General features: G+C 38.4%; 1 protein-coding gene across 1 annotated transcript in view; it reads right to left on the reverse strand.

Annotated features, from left to right (window-relative positions):
* Nucleotides 1-25,700, reverse strand: part of GPR158 (G protein-coupled receptor 158) — a 410,036-nt gene that overhangs the window by 351,642 nt on the left and 32,694 nt on the right. The window contains exon 2 of the mRNA XM_038529762.1: nucleotides 14,222-14,327. Within this exon, the coding sequence (XP_038385690.1) occupies nucleotides 14,222-14,327 (106 nt within the window). The remainder of the gene's footprint in view (nucleotides 1-14,221; nucleotides 14,328-25,700) is intronic.

Consider the following 25,700-nt stretch of genomic DNA (forward strand, 5'->3'; position numbering starts at 1 on the left):
TTGCACTCTTGAAAATTATTGAGAATCCCAAAGAGCTTTTATTTAAGTATCCACTGATACTTACTATCTTGGATATCAAAACTGAGAAATTTTGAAAATACTTATTAATTCATTTAAAAATAACAATAAGCCCATAACATGTTAACAGAAATAATGTATTTATGAAATATAATTATAGGGCAGCCCCAGTGACCCAGTGGTTTAGCACCACCTTCAGCCCAGGGCCTAATCCTGGAGACCCGGGATCGAGTCTCATGTCAGTTTCCCTGCATGGAGCCTGCTTATCCTTCTACCTGTGTCTCTGCCTCTGTGTGTGTGTGTGTGTGTGTCTCATGAATAAATAAATAAGATCTTTAAAAAAAAAAAAAAGAAAAGAAAAGAAAAGAAAAATAACTATTTTCCCAAACAAAAAAATCATTGGTTTACATTTCTGCAAATCTCTTAAAGTCTGGCTTATCTAGCCAACTAGATTCTCATATTTCTTCTTGCATTTAATCTGTTTCTATATCACATCTTATGAGGCCTCTGTATACTCATAAAAGAATGGATAGTTCAAAAAGCAAGTAATGTCTTTGAATTATTACAAAAATAGTTTCAACTTCACAAATTGCCTTGATAGGGTCTTGAGGATCCCAGGGGTCATAGGACTACACTTTGAAAATGACTGGATTAGACAAACATATTTTAAAAGGAGGAAAATGAACATGATTTGCAGACCAACATCAAAATGAAACGCATAAGCACAGTACCTCACCTTATAGTTTTATGAATTTAGGGCTTCAATAGAACTAGAATTTCAATGGAGCCAAGCCTGGAGAGACCACTATACATTATCCTATCTCCAAATGTAAATACAGAATCAACTCTATAGAACTCCCTTCAGGTAATCGTGGAATTGTAAGCACCAGCAGGAAAAACTGCTTATGAATGAATAAAACAGACATTGTACTGACAAGCCAATAGTAAAATCTACTGAAATAATTTTATAATAAAGATTAGGTCATGGCTTTACTTCAATACAATAATTATGGCAAGATAATAGAAAGCACTTCTTAGGGACAGTTCTGTTTCCTGAAGAACTATGACATGGATATCCACACATTTAAAATAGTATAAAGATACTACTTTCTGGAAACAGAACATGAAACAAAAGCTTCTTAATATCTCCCCCACACTGATGAATCCTTGAGTATTTTTATCCCATTGAAATGGATTCTGATACATCAGACATTTCCCCCTTCACACACTTTTTTTTAAATTTTTTTTAATTTTTTTATTTATTTATGGTAGTCACACACAGAGAGAGAGAGAGAGAGAGAGAGAGAGGCAGAGACATAGGCAGAGGGAGAAGCATGCTCCATGCACCGGGAGCCTGACATGGGATTCGATCCCGGGTCTCCAGGATCACGCCCTGGGCCAAAGGCAGGCGCTAAACCGCTGCGCCACCCAGGGATCCCCCTCACACACTTTTCTAATTGATGTACAATAATAACTGCTGTAAACATCCATTTATAGTTTTTTCTCATTTTTTCATCTTAATTCTTCTGTTTTCAGTGTTTGGGAACCAATCCCAGCCTCTACTCTTATTCCTGTTTCATCAGGTTACATTCAGTGTTCCCTACATCCCTCCATACACCTATATGTGACTTTACATTTTGAAATACAAAAATATAATTCTATATCATATATTCTTGTGCATTTTAAAGACAATAGCAACTCAATCTATGAATAAGCCTAAAGAGAGGGAAAACACAAAGACTTCAAAAGACAAACAATTTTGAAATAGACACTTGCACATTACTTTGAGGGCAAAAGCACTTAAGTTATTTCAATACTTTATGTTCTGCTTGTATCATCAACCACCCACTTGATCTCTCTCAATCTATAAACCCTGGGGAGGGAAAAATAATGATAAATTGAAACTTCCCTTGGGTAAATACACATAAATTACTTGGTAAAGACACCGAAAAAAAAATTAAGAAGGTGGTAAATAAGGCTTTTTCATTTAGGGGGGAAAAAGATATCAAGGAATAGAGTTTAACTCTTGTATAATAGTTAAAGCTTTATAAATCAGCCAAGGGCTGTAACTAGGCAACGTGATTCTTCACTGTGCTCAAAAAGGGGGCTGCCAAGCATCAGTAGCCTCATTTCTCGCTGAAAGCTTTGACAAGTTTCCACCATATTTTATATAATTGTAGCAGAGGGAATGCCAGATTAGATCTGATTTGCTGTCATAATGGGATTTTTTCCCACATAAGCTAATGATGCAAAGCTATATTTAACCCCCAAAAAGTCACCCTCAAGCACTTACTGTATATTCTGATTGCTTCTCATATCTAGAATTGGACAAGTAGCAATTTTTCTGCTACTGAATATGACAAAAGCAAAGGTTTAATAGGTAGGTTTTTTTCCTCCTGATTGGCTCCATTATATCTTAGCTACATATTCCAAATATGTTCACTAGCTTCTCTCACCAAATTGAGAAGATCAAGAAAGTCCGTTGCTTTGAGTTCATATCCATGGTGTATGCAAGTCAATTCTGTTGCCCCAGACTACTCTAGTTGGCTGAATATGCTGTTAATTTCCCACCTTTAATCTGGGCCCCACTCTAATCCTAGGTCACAGAGAAGTTTGGGAGCACTTAAGGCATTTGTCTTCAGCAATAGTGTCTAAATGTATTTATATATGATCATAAACATAGTGGATCCTTTTGTCATCTCTGTACCCAGAGAGCTGCAATCCTCCATATTCACCTTTGTTTTATTTCTACATTCTGATTTGTATTCTAATTTCCTGCTGGAAGTAGGTCCCTTCCCTTAATACCTGCCCTCTTAGCTGATGCCCAGACAGTATGTACAGCCCTCACCAACCTCTAATGAGATGGATCATATCCTTTAAATCTTGTTTCAAACTGGACATTTCTACCATCCCAAGTCATGCCATACACTGAAACGAAAGTATCACCACTAGCAAGAAACTTCTGCTGTAGCCACTCACAAACCTACAAGATGGAACCCTCTGTCTATTGACCCTAATCCAAATTTGTATGTAAGCTTGCCACATCTTTCAGAAATTTGTTTTGGCCACCCAAAAATTATATCAGTTCTATACCTAATTTCCCATACACATAAGATTCCAGCATGCCTCCCAGCTGAGCTCCCATGGGTAAAACTACAACACTAATAGTACTAGCCCAGGGTCACTACCAGTCAGTAACTCTCTTTCCAAACAGCAAATTGTCAGCTATACAGCAGTCCCTCCTTACCTGCAGGGCATACATTCCAAGAACCCCAGTGGATGCTTAAAACTGCAAATAGTACCAAGCTCTATATATATCATGTTTTGTTATTTTACTATACATATATGCCTACAGCAAAGCTTTTTTTTTTTTTTTTTTTATGATAGTCACAGAGAGAGAGAGAGAGAGAGAGAGGCACAGACATAGGCAGAGGGAGAAGCAGGCTCCATGCACCAGGAGCCTGATGTGGGATTCGATCCCAGGTCTCCAGGATCGCGCCCTGGGCCAAAGGCAGGCGCCAAACCGCTGCGCCACCCAGGGATCCCACAAAGCTTAATTTATAAATTAGGCATAGCAAAATATTAACAGTAATAACTAATAATAAAACAAAACAATTATAACCATATACTGCAATAAAAGTTATGTGAACATGTGTCTCTCTCGCAAAATATGCTGTTGTATTTCACTCACCCTCCTTCTTATGATGATATGAGATGATAAAATGTCTACGTGATGAGATGAAGTGAGGTGAGTGACATAAGCATTGGGGCATAGCATCAGGCTGCCACTCACCTTCTGACAATAGGTCAGAAGGAGGGCCATCTGCTTCTAGGCCACAGTTGAATACAGGAAACTGAAACTGTGGAAAAGTGAAACACAGATAAGGGAGGTCGACCATACTACCTTCCTATAGTTTAAATTACTGACCTATCATTTCCTGGTCTTATAATCTTAGTCATGTTACTTAAAACCACTGTAAGACTTCATTTCCTCACCTAGAAAATAGAAACAAGCATACCTAGTTTGCAGCATAATCATTAAATAAACATGTCCTATTATTATTAAATAATTATTTTCTTATACAGAGACTGAAAAACAAACGTATCAACAGGACACTTCCTTTTTGGGGATCTGATAGAGTCTTCAGGCTTGGGCTAAAGAAAACTTAGTTACCAACAAATATTATCAAGTGATTGTACCTACAGCATTCATAAATAAGATCTTGTAAGAATTTGTTTTTTTTTTTAGAGAAACATTTTATGTAGTCCATAAAGTTCATAAAACAGAAACCTAAAATCAAGTCTTAATGATTGCATATCTCAGATAAATAGAGAGATGATATAGATACATGGACAGATATAAATAGATCCATCTATCCAGAGAGTCTATTCACATTGAATAGATAGGGAGCACTCCCCTTTGTACATTATAATTCATATACTCCAAAGGTCCCAACCTTAGGTCAACAACTTCAAGGTTAGTGATACAATCCAGTGATAAGGTATATATACAAAGGAGTGTTATTGAAGAACAGATACCAAATATCATGAACTTGTCATAGCTGAAAAATGGGTTTATCTCCTACTCTAAGGTATCTGAGTCTTTCATAAGCAAAGGAAGCAGATTAGCTTAAAGAAAAATTAATGGCATTCCCCCATATTGCCTCCTTTCTGGCTCAGATTGTCCCAGATTGACAGTCAACTAAACATCTTTTGGCTTTTCCTTTTCACTTCCATCAAAATTTGTGTCTTGCATCATGAGACTCAAATTGCTTAATGAGTAATTGTGAATAGAATCATATAAGCTAGCACAAATGAAGGTGGCAATGATGAATAACAGTTTGCTTTGCCATCATCAGAGAGAAAAAAAACAGAAAATCTCAGGTTTGAGAAATCTCAGGCACAACCACAGGCAGTGTGAGCATTCAGGGTATTATGAATGCAAGGAAAATCTGAGTGTTGTTTTTGGATGGAAGAACCTGTTAGTGTTTTCCTTTATAGTATCCTAGGAGTACAAAATGTTAGGATCGCAGAGAAGCTTTAAGAGGCAACAAATCCAATGATACAGCCATGTTGCATTAAGTTTTTATGAGCCTTGCAAAATTCTGTCAAGTGGTATCTTTCACTATTGAAAATACTAAAATCTATAGCTTCCTCATCAGGTGGTCACCTGTGATTAAACAACTCCAAATTCACATTTACAGTTTCATGTTTAAAAAATACATATTCTCAATTTTTGAAGAATTACGATTGTTAAAATGTTCCACTTACACTGAACTAAAGAAAGCCTTCTGTTGTTCCTACTAGCTTGCTGATAAGTCACTTCCTAGCCCCTGAGTCCTTTCAGAAAAAAAAAAAAAAAACATAAATAGTCATATAATAGCTACTTTCATGTTTGAAAACAGTTGTCAGATCATCTCTGGGTCTTCTCTTCCCTGGCAAAACATCTTTAATTTGAGTCTCCAAAAAACAATGTTTCAAAGCCCTTACTAATATTATATATTCAATTTCTATATTCCTTGGCACACTATTTGAGGTATTTTTTCTGTTAAGTTTAGAATACAGTGAGATGTGAATCTCCCAATACCTAGAGAACAACCAAAGACTAAGCCTGGCTTTTGCTATAGGTATTTTGCAGCCACACCATACCACTGACTCAGGCTGAACTTTCAACTATTCTCCCAAATATTATTTTTTACATGTGTTACAACTAAACCATTTCATTCTTACTATGTTCAAAAAGAGTTTTGTACTCATATTCAGGATCTCACCTTTGTTCCCATTAACTTTCACCTTGATAAAGATGTCCATTTCTCCAACTCAGCAAAATCTCAGTCTCTGACTTTTAACTTCTGATGAATTTGTTATTCTTAATTATTTGTCCCCTGTATCATTTTTCAAAGAATTGATGAATTTGCTGACCAGCACAAGGCCCCAAATAAAATCCTGCAATAAACTGCTACAACTTTCACTGCAAGTTAATGTCATTCTATTCAATGACTTCCTCCATACAGCTTCAGACTTAAACACAAATCCAAAGCCTAAGCTTAATTCCTCTCTTCAGTGAGATAGACACTGGATTCTCACAGCTGTTACTTAATGCAATGCTTATGTATTATGTCTAAAAGTGACACCGACATAGGACAATATCCCATAATCTCATATCCAATCCCCGAAGTTAAACGTAGTTTATAACCTAAAACTCCCCATACATGCTTACTCCTAATCCAAAATAGAATTATCCTGTTATGTATTTCCTAGAAAATAACAAGAAGTATAAGATAGTCATATAAAAAATGTATTCTGGGGTGCCTGGGTGACTCAGTCAGTTAAGCATCCGATTCTTGATTTTGGCTCAGGTCGTGATCTCAGGGTCATGGCATTGAGCCACTTTGGGCTCTGCTCACACAGGGTCGGCTTGAGATTCTCTCCCTCTCCCTCTACCCTGTACTCTCTCTCTAAAATAAGTAAATGGGACCAAAAAAGAATGCAATTCCTAATGGGGATACATCTTTACCATATTTCCAGAAAATTTGAGAACAATTTGCATCTCTATCAATAATGTATGAGAATGTCCATTTTGTATAAAACCTAACCAACACTGAGCATTATAATTTTTTTTTTACTGTTTGCCAATTCAATAGGTAAATTCTTGTACTTTTGGAAGATGTGCAAAGACTTGTCTTTTATGATAAGGATTATTCATTCCTGTGTCTCAAAAATTAATGTATGGTATTTCAGTCCCTTAGCAAAGTTGGTGTTTTAAAAAGTTAACATCAATTGATATATTTTTAAGCTGTCTGGTTCCCTCTAGAATGAAAGGATTTCTTTTAAATTATGGATTTCCTTTGTTTTGTTCACCGCAGTATATCTCAAGACACTACAACAGTACCTGGAATATAGCAGTTGCTAATAAATATACATTGAATGAATAATGAAAACAATGAACTTGATCTATTAGAAAATGTGTCCCATGGAAAAGAAAACAACTATCTTGTTAATCATAATAATAAGTATTAATAAGAACAACTGTTCAGCAAACTTACAATGAGTCTTAAACAGAGAAGCCTAAGATACCTAATTAGAGGTGAACAAACTAAAGTCAGAACTGGGTAGCACAAGACAATATTAGAAACAGTGGTCCAAGATTTGACCAGAATCTAACATACAAACCAGCTTTCAACTAGGCATATGGAAATATGTACAGTATTCCAACAGTGATTTTAGATTTACCCCTCAGAGATTGCCTTCCTCCCCTACTCCCTTTAAGTCCCATCCCTGCCTCTCTCTTTCCCCCAACCACAAGGTGGCGATAGCCACTGTTGAACTCTTGGCTCAGTTGCTGAAAACCTCTCTGTAAGCAGAAAAGCCAGCTTTCCCTTAGACTTTTCAGGTGCCCCAGTACTGTTATTTTGGAATAGTAACCCTACTTTGAGAACAATTCCAGAGTATCTAGGCTAAATAAATCTCAGGAGCATATTGAAAAACTCTGGAAAATACAATAAGTTTCTAATAATTTAAGTAAGGAGGACTATGTAACAAAATCACACAAGTTAGGGCTTTATGAACTTCAGAAACAAATGAGGATCCATACAGTAGTGGTATTGCCTTTTTAAATTAAGCCTAGTAAAGCAAGGATACTTGACTGAAATAGTGGATACTGAGCCTAGAAGAAAGAAGACTTAGAAGCAGACTGAGAGAATTCTTCAAATAGCTCAATGAAGGACTACTAGGAAGAAAAAAATGTTTAACTATTTTTGGGCAATTCCAGTGGGAGAAAGCAAAAGCAGTGGCTGTACATTACAGGGAGGCCATCTAGCAAGAGAGTGGGCTGCCTCCATTAATTCAACAAATGTGTCAGGTACTGCTAAGCACCAGTGAACAAATACCTGATCATTGCCCTATATCCTAGCAGGAGAGTATAACTTCACGTTAACCACATTTTGTATTAGTAATGAAGGGAAAGAAAAGTTTTACTACAAATACAGAAGAAATTTAGACATCTAAAAGACTGTCAATATTTATTTTTCTCCATTTACTGAAGATTTTTACCATTTTCAGTGTAAAATGATGGCATTAAAAATAGTTTGCAAGTTTCTCAATATTTATTTTGAACTGAAATAATAAAATAGATCATAAGAATGCCTGCATAGGCCAAAATTCATTTCAAGTTTGTCCTTTAATGTCCCCTGGTGGATTTAAAAGCAGTGTTACTATAAGAGGAAATTCAGAGATCTGAAGGGTTTCAATAATCTGTGTGTTTCGACTATACTACAAGCTAGACCATATTCTAGAGCACAGCTGTGCACTACACTGTTCAATATGGTAGCCTTAGTTACATGTGGCTATCATGCATTTAAAATCAGTCTAGGAAAGACCTGAATTTTTAATTTTGTTTAATTTTAACTGATTTACATTTCAATAGCCATAATGTAGCTAGTAACCATTGGATAAAACAACAGAGTTCTAGAGATAGGTGAACAATAATATTTCTAAGCAGAAACTTTCTAGAGGAAAGAAGAGCTTAAAGAGAAAAGAAGAGGCAGTCGATTGCAGCCACAAGATGAGAACAACATACAGCTATTTCTATGCAATTTCACTCAGTCAAATTGAATTCAATAAGACATCTCTGGAAAAGTACTCTAAATCCTATTGTAGCCAAATGAGTAAGCTATATTTTGTTTATAAGACGGCTTCCAAAACAGAATGATTAACTCCTGCTTTCCTTAGATTTTTGCATTAAGCTTCTTTTCTTGCATACTAAAGGACATCCTTTCTGACATTTTCAACTTGCAAAAAATGTATCTTTAGAAATTAATTAACTTAGATCTAATGGAGTAGTAAAGAGTTACAAGTGGATTCCCATTTAATACATTCAGTATAAAAAAGAGGTATCAGAAAACTATCTCAGAGCTTTATAAAACCATTGGCTTAGCTGACAACACAACCATTCTGGTGATTCTAGATGGAATTGTAAATCTAATAACCTCAAGGAGTAGTCTCTAAAGAGAAGGACACAAGAGGTTAATTGACATGTGAAAAGAAAATAGTAGAATTTCTATTTTATGTTTAACCTTTTTATTTAAAAAATCAAGCTTTACTAATTTAAGGCTTCAATAGATATTAATGCTCTTACTCGGTCCACATGCCATATGACAATACTGGTAAGTCATGTGAGGTATCCTGAAGGAAATCTAGGTGTTCCCGGGCATCAACAGTGGTTAACTGGTTCCTTCATCTGTTTTCAAATTTCCATGTATGAGCATTTACATTTGACTGTCTAAGTGGATTCACAGAGTATATTATTTTAAATCATAAAATATTTACAATTCTTCAAAATGAGATGGTGCATAACCTGGAAGACCTTCTCCCACACAAAAATTTTCTGATTATATCAAAGGGAGCTACTTGTTTTTAAACTCAAAGACTATGCATTACTCTTTTAAAGAAAGAAAATGGGGACACCTGGGTGGCTCAGTGGTTGAGTGTCTACCTTCGGCTCAGGACAGGATCCCAGGGTCCTGGGATTTAGTTCTACATAGTGCTCCCAGCAGGGAGCCTGCTTTTTCCTCTGCCTATGTCTCTGCCTCTCTCTGTGTGTCTCTCATGAATAAATAAAATCTTTTTAAAAAATAAAAATAAAGAAAACAAATGCTCCAAATTTGCTGACCTGCTCTACAATAACAAGTGGTTGTCACTAGTGCCTATGTAGCAGGTATTTTCAAAAACACATGTAAGCTGTTCCTTCAAAGTAAAAGTGACAGTTTAATAATCCATGAGGAAGCCTTCTGAAGTGAGCATTTTGAAAATGCATATTTGGAAACGTTTTCAGTGTTATGTGGCTTTTGTTGCCAAAAAAACTATAAGTACTCAATAACTATATAGTTTAGAGTTGAAAATAAAATTTCCTAATCTGTTTGAAAATATTCCTCATAAAAGTGTGAGTGGACTTTTTAACCTATTCCCCTAAAATATTAAAATGCCCAGCTTTCCAAATAATTTGTAAGGACCAACTGACATCAGGTTAGATGAAAAACTGCCAGCTGAATTTTCCAAAATCTTTGCAAAATTGGTACATGGGACTGAAAAATGAACAGTGTCATTTAGCAAACACAGTCAACAAATTATTTCTACAATTTGGAATGACATATCCTTGCAAGTCATATTTTCAACCATGACAGACATAAAAATAAATTGAACTTAGAGACCTCTGAATCATTGCATTACTAAGTTTTTTTTTTTTTTAAGATTTTATTTATTTATTTGAGAAAGGCAGAGAGAATAGAGGGAGAGGGAGAAGTACACTCCCCACTGAGCAGGAAGCCGGATGCAAGGGGCTGAAGTCATCCCAGGACCTGAGCTGAAGTCAGACACTTAATCAACTGAGCCACCCAGGGACCCCTGCATTACCAAGTATTAAACTAAGATTTAAAACATTGTGAATCAGTTAATTTATTATCATTAAAGATAAAATTTTTATAATATATGACCTATATTAAAATATTAGTTTATCTTTATCTCACTCTAAGTTTTCTAATTTATAATATACAGAATTTATAAATACAAGAAAAAAATCATACCTTTTTAGATTAAAAATACACATACTATGGATGGATACTTAGACCACTTTTATTAATAGAATATAATCAAAAAGTTTCAGGGCCACATCCTACTCTGAAGAGTGATTTTAAAAAGTTCTTATAATGGAAACAAAGCAAAAGAAACATCTAAAACAAAAATGAATATCCATTTATTTTAATGTTTTTAATAAACCATTCTGCAAGAGGATTTTGTGTACTCAACACAAACAATGATATGAAAATAGACCAAGAATTATTTAAATGAATACTGACAACATGATCAAGTCCCTGTTGCAATGATCTGGATCCCTTACAAAAACAGCCAGAATAATCCTGTAATCCAGTTCAGGATGTCGGTCCAGATCCTGTTTTACTATGCCCTTCAAAAAATGCTTGGTGGCCTCCTAGTCTCTGTGAGGACTCAAACCCATTGAGAAATTATTTTCCTGGGCAGCCCAGGTGGCTCAGCAGTTTAGCGCCGCCTTCAGCCCAGGGTGTGATCCTGGAGACCTGGAATTGAGTCCCGTGTTGGGCTCCCTGCATGAAGCCTGCTTCTTCCTCTCCCTCTGCCTGTGTCTCTGCCTCTCTCTGTGTCTCTCATGAATAAATAAATAAAATCTTTTAAAAATATTATTTTCCTCACAAACCATTCTATGCCTTTTTAAAATGCTATGAGGCTTTTGTCATTGGTCACATGCCACTTACCTGTTTCCAACAGACTCAGTATTCTGGTTTAAGATACCCGGAAGGCTAAATATTGAATACATCAGAAACATTTTAAAAGTAAAAAGTTTGCCTCAATATAACTAAAATGTGTGACTTCCACTACTATTTATAAGAGAAGAATGTTAAACATTAGCTAAAACCCACAATAAACATGGTGAGTATCTGTTTCTAATGACATGGATATTCATAAAGATAGGCCCCTATACCCTACAAATATGAATCATGTTAACTATCTCCCAAAATAAGCCAGTTTAATAGTGATCCTTGGGGTCCACTACAGAAGGTATGTGACAAAGAATGAAGGAGACACTGTAGATGAAAAATACCCTGAACATGTGATTTTTCTTCCTGCTTTCAAGATCAAGAGAAGCCAGTTCCTCGTCTCTAACTCACATCAGCCCAGGGAAGGACTGAAAGACCACTGCTAGTCCACAGACTGAAGATGTGGTATGGATATGGAATTGCTGCAGGTGCCTAGAGTGACCAGCACCCATGAAAGGGCCTCAGAGAAGCCCAACAAAATGGTGTGAAGAGCTCCAAGGAAGCCCTGTGTGAGTCAGACTACCCATCAAGGGCCTCATGGGCCTAACCCAGAACACTGTCTCCCACTCCCAATTCTAGCACCTGGCAAGGGAAGGTAGATAGAGAGAGCCAGAGTCTAAGTCAAAATATGCATTTTGTACATTCACTGTTTATTGATGTTATTTTTTATCACTGAGCCATATTTTTTAAGATTTTATTTATTTATGTAAGACAGAGAGTGCACAAGGGGAAGGTGCATACAGAGAGGGAAAAGCAGGCTCCCTGTTCAACAGGAAGCCTGATGTGGGGCTCCATCCCAGGACCCTGGGATCATGACCTGAGCCCAAGGTAGACACTTAACCAACTGAGCCACCCAGGCACCCCATCATTGAGCCTCTTTTGACAACATTTTCAAATGAAATTCACTGAACTGTCAGTAGTCTTGTAGGATATATTTTCCTAGTTTTCCTTATAGGGATTTAATAAATATAATGCTCCCATATAATGCAAAAAGTCACACATTTCAACATAATCTTTCTTAACCAGAACAGAGGATAGTATTTTATCTTGAAATAACTTAGTTTATTTGAAAGCTTTAAAAAAAAAAAAAGATAATTAACAATCCTGGTACAATGAAAGTAAATCAATCTTCCAGAAGAGAAAGAGATTCTTGCAATGTAACCAGCTAGTCAAATAGATGTACTATAAGGGGGGGGGGGGGGGGGGCGGGGAATACCACTATACCAAGATTATCAGAGCCAAGCAGCCATTGTCTCAAACTGAAAAGTAAATGCCTCCTTGTTTGTAGACAGACTGCTTATTTCAACCAACCAGGAGCACCACTGAAACAAGGCTATACAGAAATGAGCACCTACAGATCAATATCCACACTATAACACCCAGGCAGAAAAAATTTCACCCTGGCTAAAAGACAAACCTAAATGGGTATACGCTATTGGCATAGAGATAATAATCAGACTAAAGATGTTCGCTAGATCAGTGATTGAAATTTGTATCTTTAGAAATGCCAGCATCATCCAAAGGGGAGTAGAAACTCAGAAAAGTTCAAAATCATAAGAACAAAAAGTGAAAGGAAGCAAAAAGAGGACTTAACTTACAAAATTGATAATACTGAAACATTTCACTTACATAATCTGAATCCAAATTTTGGGGGGGAGGTGAAGGAATTGAGGGCTTTGTGAAGGGTTGACTATGCGGAGATGTACAGAAATGTGGGAGGGGGTAGGGGATGTGTGGTAACCTAGAGGGGGCATTAAGGAAGTGGAAGTCAGGGGGTATGGTAAGGATGTGTGATGATTAGAGGGATATGTGGAGTTATGAGGGCTTTTAGGGAGTAAGAGAGTTAAGAGATATTGTGGTGGTGCACTACGTATTGAATCATTATACTGCACACATGAAACTAATACAACACTGTATATTAACTATACTGAAATTAAGATTTAAAAATAAATAAAAAATAAAGAGCATCATATCCGACAGTAAGAAAAATGCACTGTATAAAACCATCTTTCACAGGAACAAGAATTAAAAATGAAGATTTAAATTACTACATTTAAGGCAATATTGCCTGTATTTAAAATAATTTTTTAAGCTGATCTTCCTCACTAATTCATGGACTCAAAGTTGGGATAATATAAGTATTTAAGATCAAGATTGTTATTATACAGTTGTTTCAGAGCATTTGGGGATCTGAGAGATAGATTACTGGAAATAAAATCAGGATGTAATCACATTTCCTCTCTGAAACTACAAAAGACAAGTAGCAGTCTTATTTCCAAAAGTATGATCTCTATGCCTGCTTTTTTACCAACCAGAGTCCCATGAAATAAGGCACAGACAAGGGCTGAAAACTGGAAAACATACACAAATATATATATTTCTTATCCAGGACCCTGAATAGTTTTCTCCTTGTTTTCCAAATTGCCCTGCCACACTTTATTGCTTTTCTAGCAGATGGCAGCATGTCTGAATGTATAGCATCAGTGTTTCCAACAAGAATCATACTGCATAAATATGTGCATAAATATGCATTGGTTGACCCCTCCTGGATTTCTCACTTCATGGCTATTTTAATTTCTAGCCCATTTTGAAGAATAGGGTCAGCCTTTGACTAAATACAAACTTCAGGCGTATTTTTAGTTTCAGTTTTCTCTTACTCCCCAAATAAACAGTTATTGTGCATAAAATTTTCTACCCCTCTTTCAGTTCACATTTCAACATTCAGAACTGCACAGGATACTTTTCTTTCTCAGTAAGATACCTCTTGTTCACTTACCCACACAAATACAATAGAATTCTAAAGTGATACATTTCTGAGCTTCTGATTTCAGAGGACTTTATCTTCACATTCTTACCTCTGAATTGTTAAGGTGACATTTGTGAGTTCCTGAAAACCAGCCATCACTTGAACATTGGTCAATGTCCACTTTCTGAAGATTTATGTCAACTTTCATAACACCCCTTAAAAACAGAGAAAGATAAGAACAAATTAATCTGAGCCTTTACAATTTCTAACTTTGTATTCCATCCCAGAAATCAGACAAATCAATATAAAGAGTGCACTAAAAATGTTCACATTGCCCACGCATATTTAACTAAAGTGTACCAAGCAAAGAGAGGGACACAATACAACAGAATCAACAAGTATTAGTTTTACCTAAGTCCCAAAGACATGGATGGACCCTGTATTGTTCCCTGTCTTCAGCCCCCTACATAATGCCAAGCACATAGAGGTGCTCAATGAATATCTGTGGATTGACTGAACTCCAGATAGTATTTCTCTGGCCACGGCAGCAAAGTCGACTCTAAAATACAGCTGCTCTCAGTACCCCTTCTAGTAAAGTAAACAAAACAGAGCCCTCAACTCCTTTCTTTCTATTCCTATTTCCCAGTGCAGGACCAGGGACGGGGTGAGGGGAGGGGGAGCAGATAGTAACTCCTTCCTCTGTCTATCACAATGACTTTAAACAGCTCTTTAGGTCTCCCAGTGTTCCACACCAGAGATTTGCACTATCTACAAAGTGCTGATTAGCATTTTTCTTCTCTTAAATCTGGAAACAAAAACACTTCATTTCACTTAGCCATTTGAGAAAAATCACTAAGAAAGAGAATCACAAATTCAGAGCCAAAAGCAAAACTGCAAAGAAAGCTCCAATTTTATCTCAAATTTCTCCAACCAATCTTTCTACATTTCCCTAAGATCCCTCTCTTTTATTTCTCACAGCACAAGCACTACTAGCAGCAGAAACATCTTTCCTCCAGAGAACTGTCACACCTGTAATTCATTAAAGTCAATATTCTGTGTCCTGGGCCCTAAAGCTCAAAACTCTGTAATGTCATTTTTCACAAACTTGAGTAAAGTAACACCTCATTAAAATCCATTACAAGTAAAAACACATTTTTAAGGTATCCTGTTCCTAATTTAAACATTTTCATTATGATATTATTAAATATGTACAAATATAAACTTAAGCTCAAATTCTTTGTATTATAGTTTTTGTCACTACAAAAAAACACCCACAAAATCATAAGTGCATAAAACCTATAAATTCAACAAAATTTAAATTTAAAATATTAATTTAAAAACACCAATGATTATGCTTGGCCGAACTAAATCACCTCTCAGAATAGAATATGGTACTGACATTAGCAATCCTATTTTACCAGATACTATGACTCATTCTTCTCTTTTCTCCTTTTAAACTACTGTGAAATCTTCTGATAGAGTAGTTCACTGTCATTTAGGCTTCATTTAAGGTGAATAAATCTTTTACGGTTTTTAAAGGCTCCTTCTGGTTTTTATTTTATTAACCTGCAACAAAATACTACACTAATTAGTGCTAATATGCTCAAAAGACACTGAAACCTCCTGTTAGTATTTGGTTATCCAGATAGCCTAGAATATATAAGTTAAATTTTTGAAGGACCACTGGAATGAAAACCTAAAAGTTATCATAGAAGAAACCTAAAAATCCTTCAGAAAAAGACGTTGATTTATAAAATACTACCGTTGTGGGCCATAATTCTATAAAACAAGTGTCTGTTCATGTGATAAATAAATGAATTCCCAGGTAACCTAATGCCTTAATCCAGTTCACTCCCTCGCTCTTTCAACAAATATTTATCTGATATGAGACTACCACTGTAAAAGATGTGATGAAGGTGAACCACACAGGCCCAAATATAAAATGTCAGAATGTTTCATGAAGAAAAGCTGATAAATTGTGGGAAATTTGGCCAGTTATCATTTGGGGCATACCAGGTATTCCACAAACATTCGTTCATTTTTTGAACAAAACTATGTTCCACATAGATCATGCCAATCATGCAAGCCCACTCTAGGCTCTACTTCATGCTCTTTGAAAAATAACATATTCTTTTTCTTTTCTCATCTATTCAATGAGTGTATGTTGAGTGCTTACTTTGGGCCAATGCTGTTCTTGGCCTTTGAAATACAACAGTAAGAAGAAAAAAAAAAGTTCCTGCCTTCATGGAGCTTAAGTCTCACGTGGTCCAAATAATAAATGATACCTATCACAAGTAAATAAATTATGCTATATATTACAAAGTAAAAAGTGCAATGGAGAAAAAACTTCAGGCAGATGAGCAGAATGGTTAAGGTTTTTGTTTTTTTAGTTTTTTGTGTTTTTTTTGAGTGGACAGATTTATTTCTTTCTTTCTTTTTTTTTTTTTTTTTTTTTGAGTGGACAGATTTCTAATTCAACCCATGGCTCAAGATATAATTATTGCAAGTTGCTATCACACCATAAGTTACCAGTCATCTTACATAACACAAAATTTCCCCTGGACCACTACTGTCTACCACATTTTGCCAACCTGCCATGAATGGCTTATTTAGAACGTATTTGTAAGTAATAAATATACATGTAAATATATAAATAAATAAACATACATTAAAATACATCTTTATCTGTTTCACATCAGTTATTAAGAACAAGGTCAAGGGGCATCTGGTTGGTTCAGTGGTTGAGTGTCTGCCTTTCGCTCAGGTCTTGACCCAGGGATCCCAGGATCGAGTTCCACATGGGGCTCCCCAGAGGGAACCTGCTTCTCCCTCTGTGTCTCTGCCTCTCTCTCTGTCTATCTCATCAATAAATAAATAAAAAAAAAAAAACAAAAAAAAACGAGGTCAGGTTTTCTTCAACTGTCCTGCTACACTTAAAGTTTTGAGTCACAGGAGAGTGCCAATCTTCCAGCTGGCTCAGGAGCCTGAGCCACTTTGGGATTCCAGGAGGCTGAAATGATTCTGGCCCCTTTCCCAAGGAAACTAGCTTAAGAAATAGGGATCTTGGGCAGCCCAGGTGGCTCAGCGGTTTAGCGCCACCTGTGGCCCAGGGCCTGATCCTGGAGACCCGGAATCGAGTCCCACGTTGGGCTCCCTGAGTGGAGCCTGCTTCTCCCTCTGCCTATGTCTCTGCGTGTGTGTCTATCATGAATGAATGAATGAATGAATGAATGAATGAATGAATGAATGAATGAATAAAAGAAATAGGGATCTTACTGACAATTTTCCCTCTTAATTCTTCTTAATATAGAAGAACCAAAAGACACCCCAGACCTGTAAGCTCAGCTCACGAAACTTTCTGGGCTTTGTGCAAAACCACCAAAGGTAATGAGTCGTGAGTTTACCAGCTGGGAAATCTGCGCTGACTCATCTTCATTAGCGTCGCTTGCCTCGTGCCTGGAGACCTACAAAGCCCTCAGGGAGGTGCCGATGACTTCCGGAGGGGGAAGTGGCGCTTGGGGGAGGGGGGTTAACTAGGAAGAGAATGCTCTCTCTGTGCGGAAAGGTATCCTGCGAAAAACCACGCAGACGCGAAACCACTGAAGAGCCTCCCCGAGGCCCCCAGAGTCGGCCGGGCTAAGAGCGCCAGGGCGCCTGCGCAGTGCATCCGCTGGGCGCGTGCCTCTGGGGGCGGAAGTGCTGCTCGCACAGCCCGTGAGCCGGCGCCGCTGGGAAGCTCCGGGGGAGTGGAAGCGGCTGCGGCTTCCTGCGCTGAGGACTAGAGAGCAACGGCCAACAAAACAAAACAAAACAAAAACCCGGTAAGTGGCTTCCGGAGAAGAAAATAATAAGTTATATCCCCCAATACCTGGGTGCTTCGCTGGGCCGCAGACCTGCATTTTTGTGTACCCGCCTGACACCTGAAATGCAACAGGCCCACATGGGATTCATCCTCCACCCAAATTTACGGTTCCCTTAACTTTCTTTGTCCATGACTGGGCCTCCTCCAGCCTTTCAGCTATTCACGCCGATAACCTATTGCAAAGCTAAACCCCCAAATCAAAACAGGTGCCAAGTTCCCTAGATTGTACTCCCTGATTGCTTCTTGCATTTTTAACCTTTCCCTTCCATTTCTACCATCACCTCCTTGGTTCAGGTCTTCCTGTCTCGTGAGGCTGAAAAAAAAGTCTACAATAATTTACTGAGTTAGTCCTGTCTCATATTGCTCCAGGTAAAGACCCTGGTTTGTAGGTCCTGAAATGTATGTGGTTTAGTGTCCTTCTCTAAAAAAGATACAAAATAATGAGTATATATACATATACATATTATGGTATGTATATGTATATCATAATATGACGCCTGGCCCTTATCTTTGCGTTTTAACCGCTGGGAAGATCATTACCAAACGCTATGTCTATACCAGGATGGCTAGCAATAACTTAGTTTTGCACAGATGTAATTACAAACTACTTTAAAATTTATTGCTAGGGGCCCCTGGGTGGTGCAGTAGGTTAAGGATCTGATGCTTGGTTTCAGCGAAGGTCATGATCTCAGGATCCTGGGATCCAGCCCAGGCTCAGGCTTCACTCTCAGCAGGGAATGTGCTAGAGATTCTCTCTCCTTATGCCTCTGCCCCTCCTGCTCTGGCTATCTGTGAATGTGCTAGAGATTCTCTCTCCTTATGCCTCTGCCCCTCCTGCTCTGGCTATCTGTGACGTCCCTCTAAAATAAATAATAATTTTTTTAAAAAATCTTTAAAAAATCTTTAGAGACCCCTAGGTGGCTCAGTGGTTGAGCGTCTGCCTTCAACTCAGGGTCCTGGGATCAAGTCCCATATCAGGCTCCCCACAGAGAGGCTGCTTCTCCCTCTCTCTGTGTCTCTGCTTCACTCTGTGTGTCTCTCACGAATAAAATAATAAAATCTTTACAACGTATATAATTCTTTTTTAAAAAATTTCTAAATAATCCTAAACTTCACCTTAGCTGGTTTCCAAAGTGCCTACACCCTAGGGGAAAATGTAAAGAAGTGAGTTACAGTAGAAATAGACCATTGCAGTTAAAATATACTCCTATTTCAGAAAACAGTTGACCATAAAACTCATTGCTAGTGCTTATTCCAGGACTTTCGAGGGTTTCCACATAAGCAAGGGACACTGGAGCTTAAGTATCACATTCTGCTGTCTACGTACTCTTTGAAATATGTCAATCTTATCCTAACTATTCCCTGCTTAAAATCAGTACTTCCCACTGTCCTAAAGAATAAACTCCCAAGCTCTTTGGTATAACATTATATTCAGGCCCCTCCTACATCTCCAACCACTCTTCTGCATACATTCTTTGTTCCAAACAATTCACAAGTACATGTAGTATCCAAAAACTTATGCTATCTCAGAAAACCATTCTTTTATATATGCCTTTATAACTGAAGTCCCTTTGCCTAAGCTCTGCTATAACAATCATACCTCCTACCTGACTCCTTTCTGAAGCCTTCCATAAACTCTGATTTAAAATCTCCTATATTCTCACCATAATACACTATATTCTTCATACCTTCTTCATATTTTAATATCTATTTTTCTCGCTAGACTAAAATTTCTATAGCCCATGTCTTTGTAATTTCTCCTAGTTCCTTTGTGTGTGTGTGTATACACCATGTCTTCTTTATCCACTCATCAGGCAGTGGACATATGGGCTCTTCCCATAATTTAGCTATTGTTGATAATGCTGTAAACATCAGGGTGCATGTATCCCTTTGAATTAGTATTTTTTTTTATTCCTTGGGTAAATACGTAAGAAAGAATGAAGTCTTGTCATTTGCAATGGCATGGATGGAGCTAGACAGTATTATGCTAAGCAAAATAAGTCAGTCATAGAAAAACTAATACTGTATGCTTTCACTCATATGTGTAATTTAAAAAAAAACAACATAAACAAACATGGAGGTAGAGGAAAATTAAGAAACAGACTTTTAACTATAGAAAACAAACTGGTGGAGGAGGGGCAAGATAGCGGAAGAGTAGGGTCTCCAAATCACCTGTCCCCACCAAATTACCTAGAAAACCTTCAAATCATCCTGAAAATCTATGAATTCGGCCTGAGATTTAAAGAGACAACAACTGGAATGCTACAGTGAGGACAGTTCGCACTTCTATCAAGGTAGGAAGACGGGAAAAAAGAAATAAAGAAACAAAATACATCCAAGGGGGAGGGGCCCCACGAGGAGCCGGGCTGAGGCCGGGCGAGTGTCCCCAGGACAGGAGAGCCCCGTCCCGGAGAAGCAGGAGCTGCACCAATCTTCCCCGGTGGAAAGGGCTCCCAGGGAGTTGGAGCAGGACCCCAGGAGGGTGGGAATGCCCTCAGGCTCCCTGGGACACTGACACCTGCGCCTTGGGGGAGAGTGCGCCGAGCTCCCTGAAGGGCTACAGCGCACGGGGCTGGACCCGGGAGCACCTCGGAGGAGCTCGGGCAGAGGAAGAGGCTCCGTGCGGAGGGGGCTGCGCGGCTGCGGGAGCAGCCCGGCCAGGAGCGCTAATCCAACAGCGCAGGCCGGGAGCACTGGGCGCCGGGGACACAGCCCAGGATCCGGCCTCCCCCTGGGACAGGCAGAGGCCAGGAGGGCCCAGGACAGCAAGGACACTCCTGCCCCGAGCTGAGCAGATCAGCAGCCCCACCCCAGAGCCTCCAGGCCCCTGCAGAGGGAGAGCTCTGGGGTTACTGCGGGAGCTGACTCCAGGGCTGCAGAGCTGGCCCCGCCACTGCGGTTGTTACTCCTGGGGCCTCACGGGGTAAACAACCCCCACTGAGCCCTGCACCAGGCAGGGGGCAGAGAAGCTCCCCCAAGTGCCAACACCTGAAAATCAGCACAACAGGCCCCTCCCACAGAAGACCAGCAAGGCGGACAAGTTCCAGGGGAAGTAAAGGGACTTAAAGTATACAGAATCAGAAGATACTCCCCCGTGGTTTTTTTGTTTTGTTTTGTTTTGTTTTTGTTTTTGTTTTTTTTTTTTTTTTTTGCTCTTGATTTCTGTTTGCTTCCCCCATCCCTTTTTTCTCTCTTTTTCTTTTTTTTTCTTCCTTTTTTCTTTTTCTCTTTTCTTTCCTTCTTTCTCTCCTCTCTTTTTCTCCTTTTCCCAATACAACTTGCTTTTGGCCACTCTGCACTGAGCAAAATGACTAGAAGGAAAACCTCACCTCAAAAGAAAGAATCAGAAACAGTCCTCTCTCCCACAGAGTTACAAAATCTGGATTACAATTCAATGTCAGAAAGCCAATTCAGAAGCACTATTATACAGCTACTGGTGGCTCTAGAAAAAAGCATAAAGGACTCAAGAGACTTCATGACTGCAGAATTTATATCCAATCAGGCAGAAATTAAAAATCAATTGAGATGCAACCCAAACTAGAAGTCCTAATGACGAGGGTTAATGAAGTGGAAGAACGAGTGAGTGACATAGAAGACAAGTTGATGGCAAAGAGGGAAACTGAGGAAAAAAGAGACAAACAATTAAAAGACCATGAAGATAGATTAAGGGAAATAAACGACAGCCTGGGGAAGAAAAACCTACATTTAATTGGGGTCCCCAAGTGTGCCGAAAGGGCCAGAGGGCCAGAATATGTATTTGAACAAATCATAGCTGAAAACGTTCCTAATCTGGGAAGGGAAACAGGCATTCAGATCCAGGAAATAGAGAGATTCCCCCCCTAAAATCAATAAAAACCGTTCAACACCTCGACATTTAATAGTTAAGCTTGCAAATTCCAAAGATAAAGAGAAGATCCTTAAAGCAGCAAGAGACAAGAAATCCCTGACTTTTATGGGGAGGAGTATTAGGGTAACAGCAGACCTCTCCACAGAGACCTGGCAGGCCAGAAAGGGCTGGCAGGATATATTCAGGGTCCTAAATGACAAGAACATGCAACCAAGAATACTTTATCCAGCAAGGCTCTCATTCAAAATGGAAGGAGAGATAAAGAGCTTCCAAGACAGGCAGGAACTGAAAGAATATGTGACCTCCAAAGCAGCTCTACAAGAAATTTTAAGGGGGACTCTTAAAATTCCCTTTTAAGAAGAAGTTCGGTGGAACAATCCACAAAAACAAGGACTGAATAGATATCATGGTGACACTAAACTCATATCTCTCAATAGTAACTCTGAACGTGAACGGGCTTAATGACCCCATCAAAAGGCACAGGGTTTCAGACTGGATAAAAAAGCAGGACCCATCTATTTGCTGTCTACAAGAGACTCATTTTAGACAGAAGGACACCTACAGCCTGAAAATAAAAGGTTGGAGAACCATTTACCATTCGAGTGGTCCTCAAAAGAAAGCAGGGGTAGCCATCCTTATATAAGATAAACTAAAATTTACCCCGAAGACTGTAGTGAGAGATGAAGAGGGACACTATATCATACTTAAAGGATCTATCCAACAAGAGGACTTAACAATCATCAATATATATGCCCCGAATGTGGGAGCTGCCAAATATATCAATCAATTAATAACCAAAGTGAAGAAATACTTAGATAATAATACACTTATACTTGGTGACTTCAATCTAGCTCTTTCTATACTCAATAGGTCTTCTAAGCACAACATCTCCAAAGAAACGAGAGCTTTAAATAATACACTGGACCAGATGGATTTCACAGATATCTACAGAACTTTACATCCGAACTCAACTGAATACACATTCTTCTCAAGTGTACATGGAACTTTCTCCAGAATAGACCACATACTGGGTCACAAATCAGGTCTGAACCGATACCAAAAGATTGGGATCGTCCCCTGCATATTCTCAGACCATAATGCCTTGAAATTAGAACTAAATCACAACAAGAAGTTTGGAAGGACCTCAAACACATGGAGGTTAAGGACCATCCTGCTAAAAGATGAAAGGGTCAACCAGGAAATTAAGGAAGAATTAAAAAGATTCATGGAAACTAATGAGAATGAAGATACAACTGTTCAAAATCTTTGGGATGCAGCAAAAGCAGTCCTAAGGGAGAAATACATCGCAATACAAGCATCCATTCAAAAACTGGAAAGAACTCAAATACAAAAGGTAACCTTACACATAAAGGAGCTAAAGAAAAAACAGCAAATAGATCCTACACCCAGGAGAAGAAGAGAGTTAATAAAGATTCGAGCAGAACTCAACGAAATCAAGACCAGAAGGACTGTGGAATAGATCAACAGAACCAGGAGTTGGTTCTTTGAAAGAATTAACAAGATAGATAAACCATTAGCCAGCCTTACTAAAAAGAAGAGAGAGAAGACTCAAATTAATAAAATCATGAATGAGAAAGGAGAGATCACTACCAACACCAAGGAAATACAAACGATTTTAAACACATATTATGAACAGCTATACGCTAATAAATTAGGCAATCTAGAAGAAATGGACGCATTCTGGAAAGCCACAAACTACCAAAACTGGAACAGGAAGAAATAGAAAACCTGAACAGGCCAATAACCAGGGAGGAAATTGAAGCAGTCATCAAAAACCTCCCAAGACACAAAAGTCGAGGGCCAGATGGCTTCCCAGGGGAATTCTATCAAATGTTTAAAGAAGAAACCATACCTATTCTCCTAAAGCTGTTTGGAAAGATAGAAAGAGATGGAGTACTTCCAAATTCGTTCTATGAGGCCAGCATCACCTTAATTCCAAAACCAGACAAAGACCCCACCAAAAAGAATAACAGACCAATATCCCTGATGAACATGGATGCAAAAATTCTCAACAAGATACTAGCCAATAGGATCCAACAGTACATTAATAAAATTATTCACCATGACCAAGTAGGATTTATCCCCGGGACACAAGGCTGGTTCAACACTCGTAAAACAATCAATGTGATTCATCATATCAGCAAGAGAAAAAGCAAGAACCATATGATCCTCTCATTAGATGCAGAGAAAGCATTTGACAAAATACAGCATCCATTCCTGATCAAAACTCTTCAGAGTTTAAGGATAGAGGGAACATTCCTCAACATCTTAAAAGCCATCTACGAAAAGCCCACAGCAAATATCATTCTCAATGGGGAAGCACTGGGAGCCTTTCCCCTAAGATGAGGAACAAGACAGGGATGTCCACTCTCACCACTGCTATTCAACATAGTACTGGAAGTCCTAGCCTCAGCAATCAGACAACAAAAAGACATTAAAGGCATTCAAATTGGCAAAGAAGAAGTCAAACTCTCCCTCTTCGCCGATGACATGATACTCTGCATAGAAAACCCTAAAGCCTCCACCCCAAGATCGCTAGAACTCATTCAGCAATTTGGTAGCGTGGCAGGATACAAAATCAATGCCCAAAATCAGTGGCATTTCTATACACTAACAATGAGGCTGATGAAAGAGCAATTAAGGAATCAATCCCATTTACAATTGCACCCAAAAGCCTAAGATACCTAGGAATAAACCTAACCAAAGAGGTAAAGGATCTATACCTTAAAAACTATAGAACACTTCTGAAAGAAATTGAGGAAGACACAAAGAGATGGAAAAATATTCCATGCTCATGGATTGGCAGAATTAATATTGTGAAAATGTCAATGTTACCCAGGGCAATATACACGTTTAATGCAATCCCTATCAAAATACCATGGACTTTCTTCAGAGAGTTAGAACAAATTTTTTTAAGATTTGTGTGAAATCAGAAAAGACCCCAAATAGCCAGGGGAATTTTAAAAAAGAAAACCATATCTGGGGGCATCACAATGCCAGATTTCAGGATGTACTACAAAGCTGTGGTCATCAAGACAGTGTGGTACTGGCACAAACACAGACACATAGATCAGTGGAACAGAATAGAGAACCCAGAAGTGGACCCTCAACTTTATGGTCAACTAATATTCGATAAAGGAGGAAAGTCTATCCCCTGGAAGAAAGACAGTCTCTTCAATAAATGGTGCTGGGAAAATTGGACATCCACATGCAGAAGAATGAAAGTAGACCACTCTCTTGCACCAGACACAAAGATAAACTCAAAATGGATGAAAGATCTAATGTGAGACAAGATGCCATCAAAATCCTAGAGGAGAACACAGGCAACACCCTTTTTGAACTCGGCCACAATAACTTCTTGCAAGATACATCCACGAAGGCAAAAGAAACAAAAGCAAAAATGAACTATTGGGACTTCATCAAGATAAGAAGCTTTTGCACAGCAAAGGATACAGTCAATAAAACTAAAAGACAACCTACAGAATGGGAGAAGATATTTGCAAATGACATATTAGATAAAGGGCTAGTTTCCAAGATCTATAAAGAACTTATTAAACTCAACACCAAAGAAACAAACAATCCAATCATGAAATGGGCAAAAGACATGAAAGAGATCTCACAGAGGAAGACATAGACATGGCCAACATGCACATGAGAAAATGCTCTGCATCACTTGCCATCAGGGAAATACAAATCAAAACCACAATGAGATACCTCACACCAGTGAGAATGGGGAAAATTAACAAGGCAGGAAACCACAAATGTTGGAGAGGATGCGGAGAAAAGGGAACCCTCTTGCACTGTTGGTGGGAATGTGAACTGGTGCAGCCACTCTGGAAAACTGTGTGGAGGTTCCTC

Source organism: Canis lupus, chromosome 2 (assembly GCF_011100685.1).
Source record: "Canis lupus familiaris isolate Mischka breed German Shepherd chromosome 2, alternate assembly UU_Cfam_GSD_1.0, whole genome shotgun sequence".
In the NCBI taxonomy this organism is placed as follows: domain Eukaryota; kingdom Metazoa; phylum Chordata; class Mammalia; order Carnivora; family Canidae; genus Canis; species Canis lupus.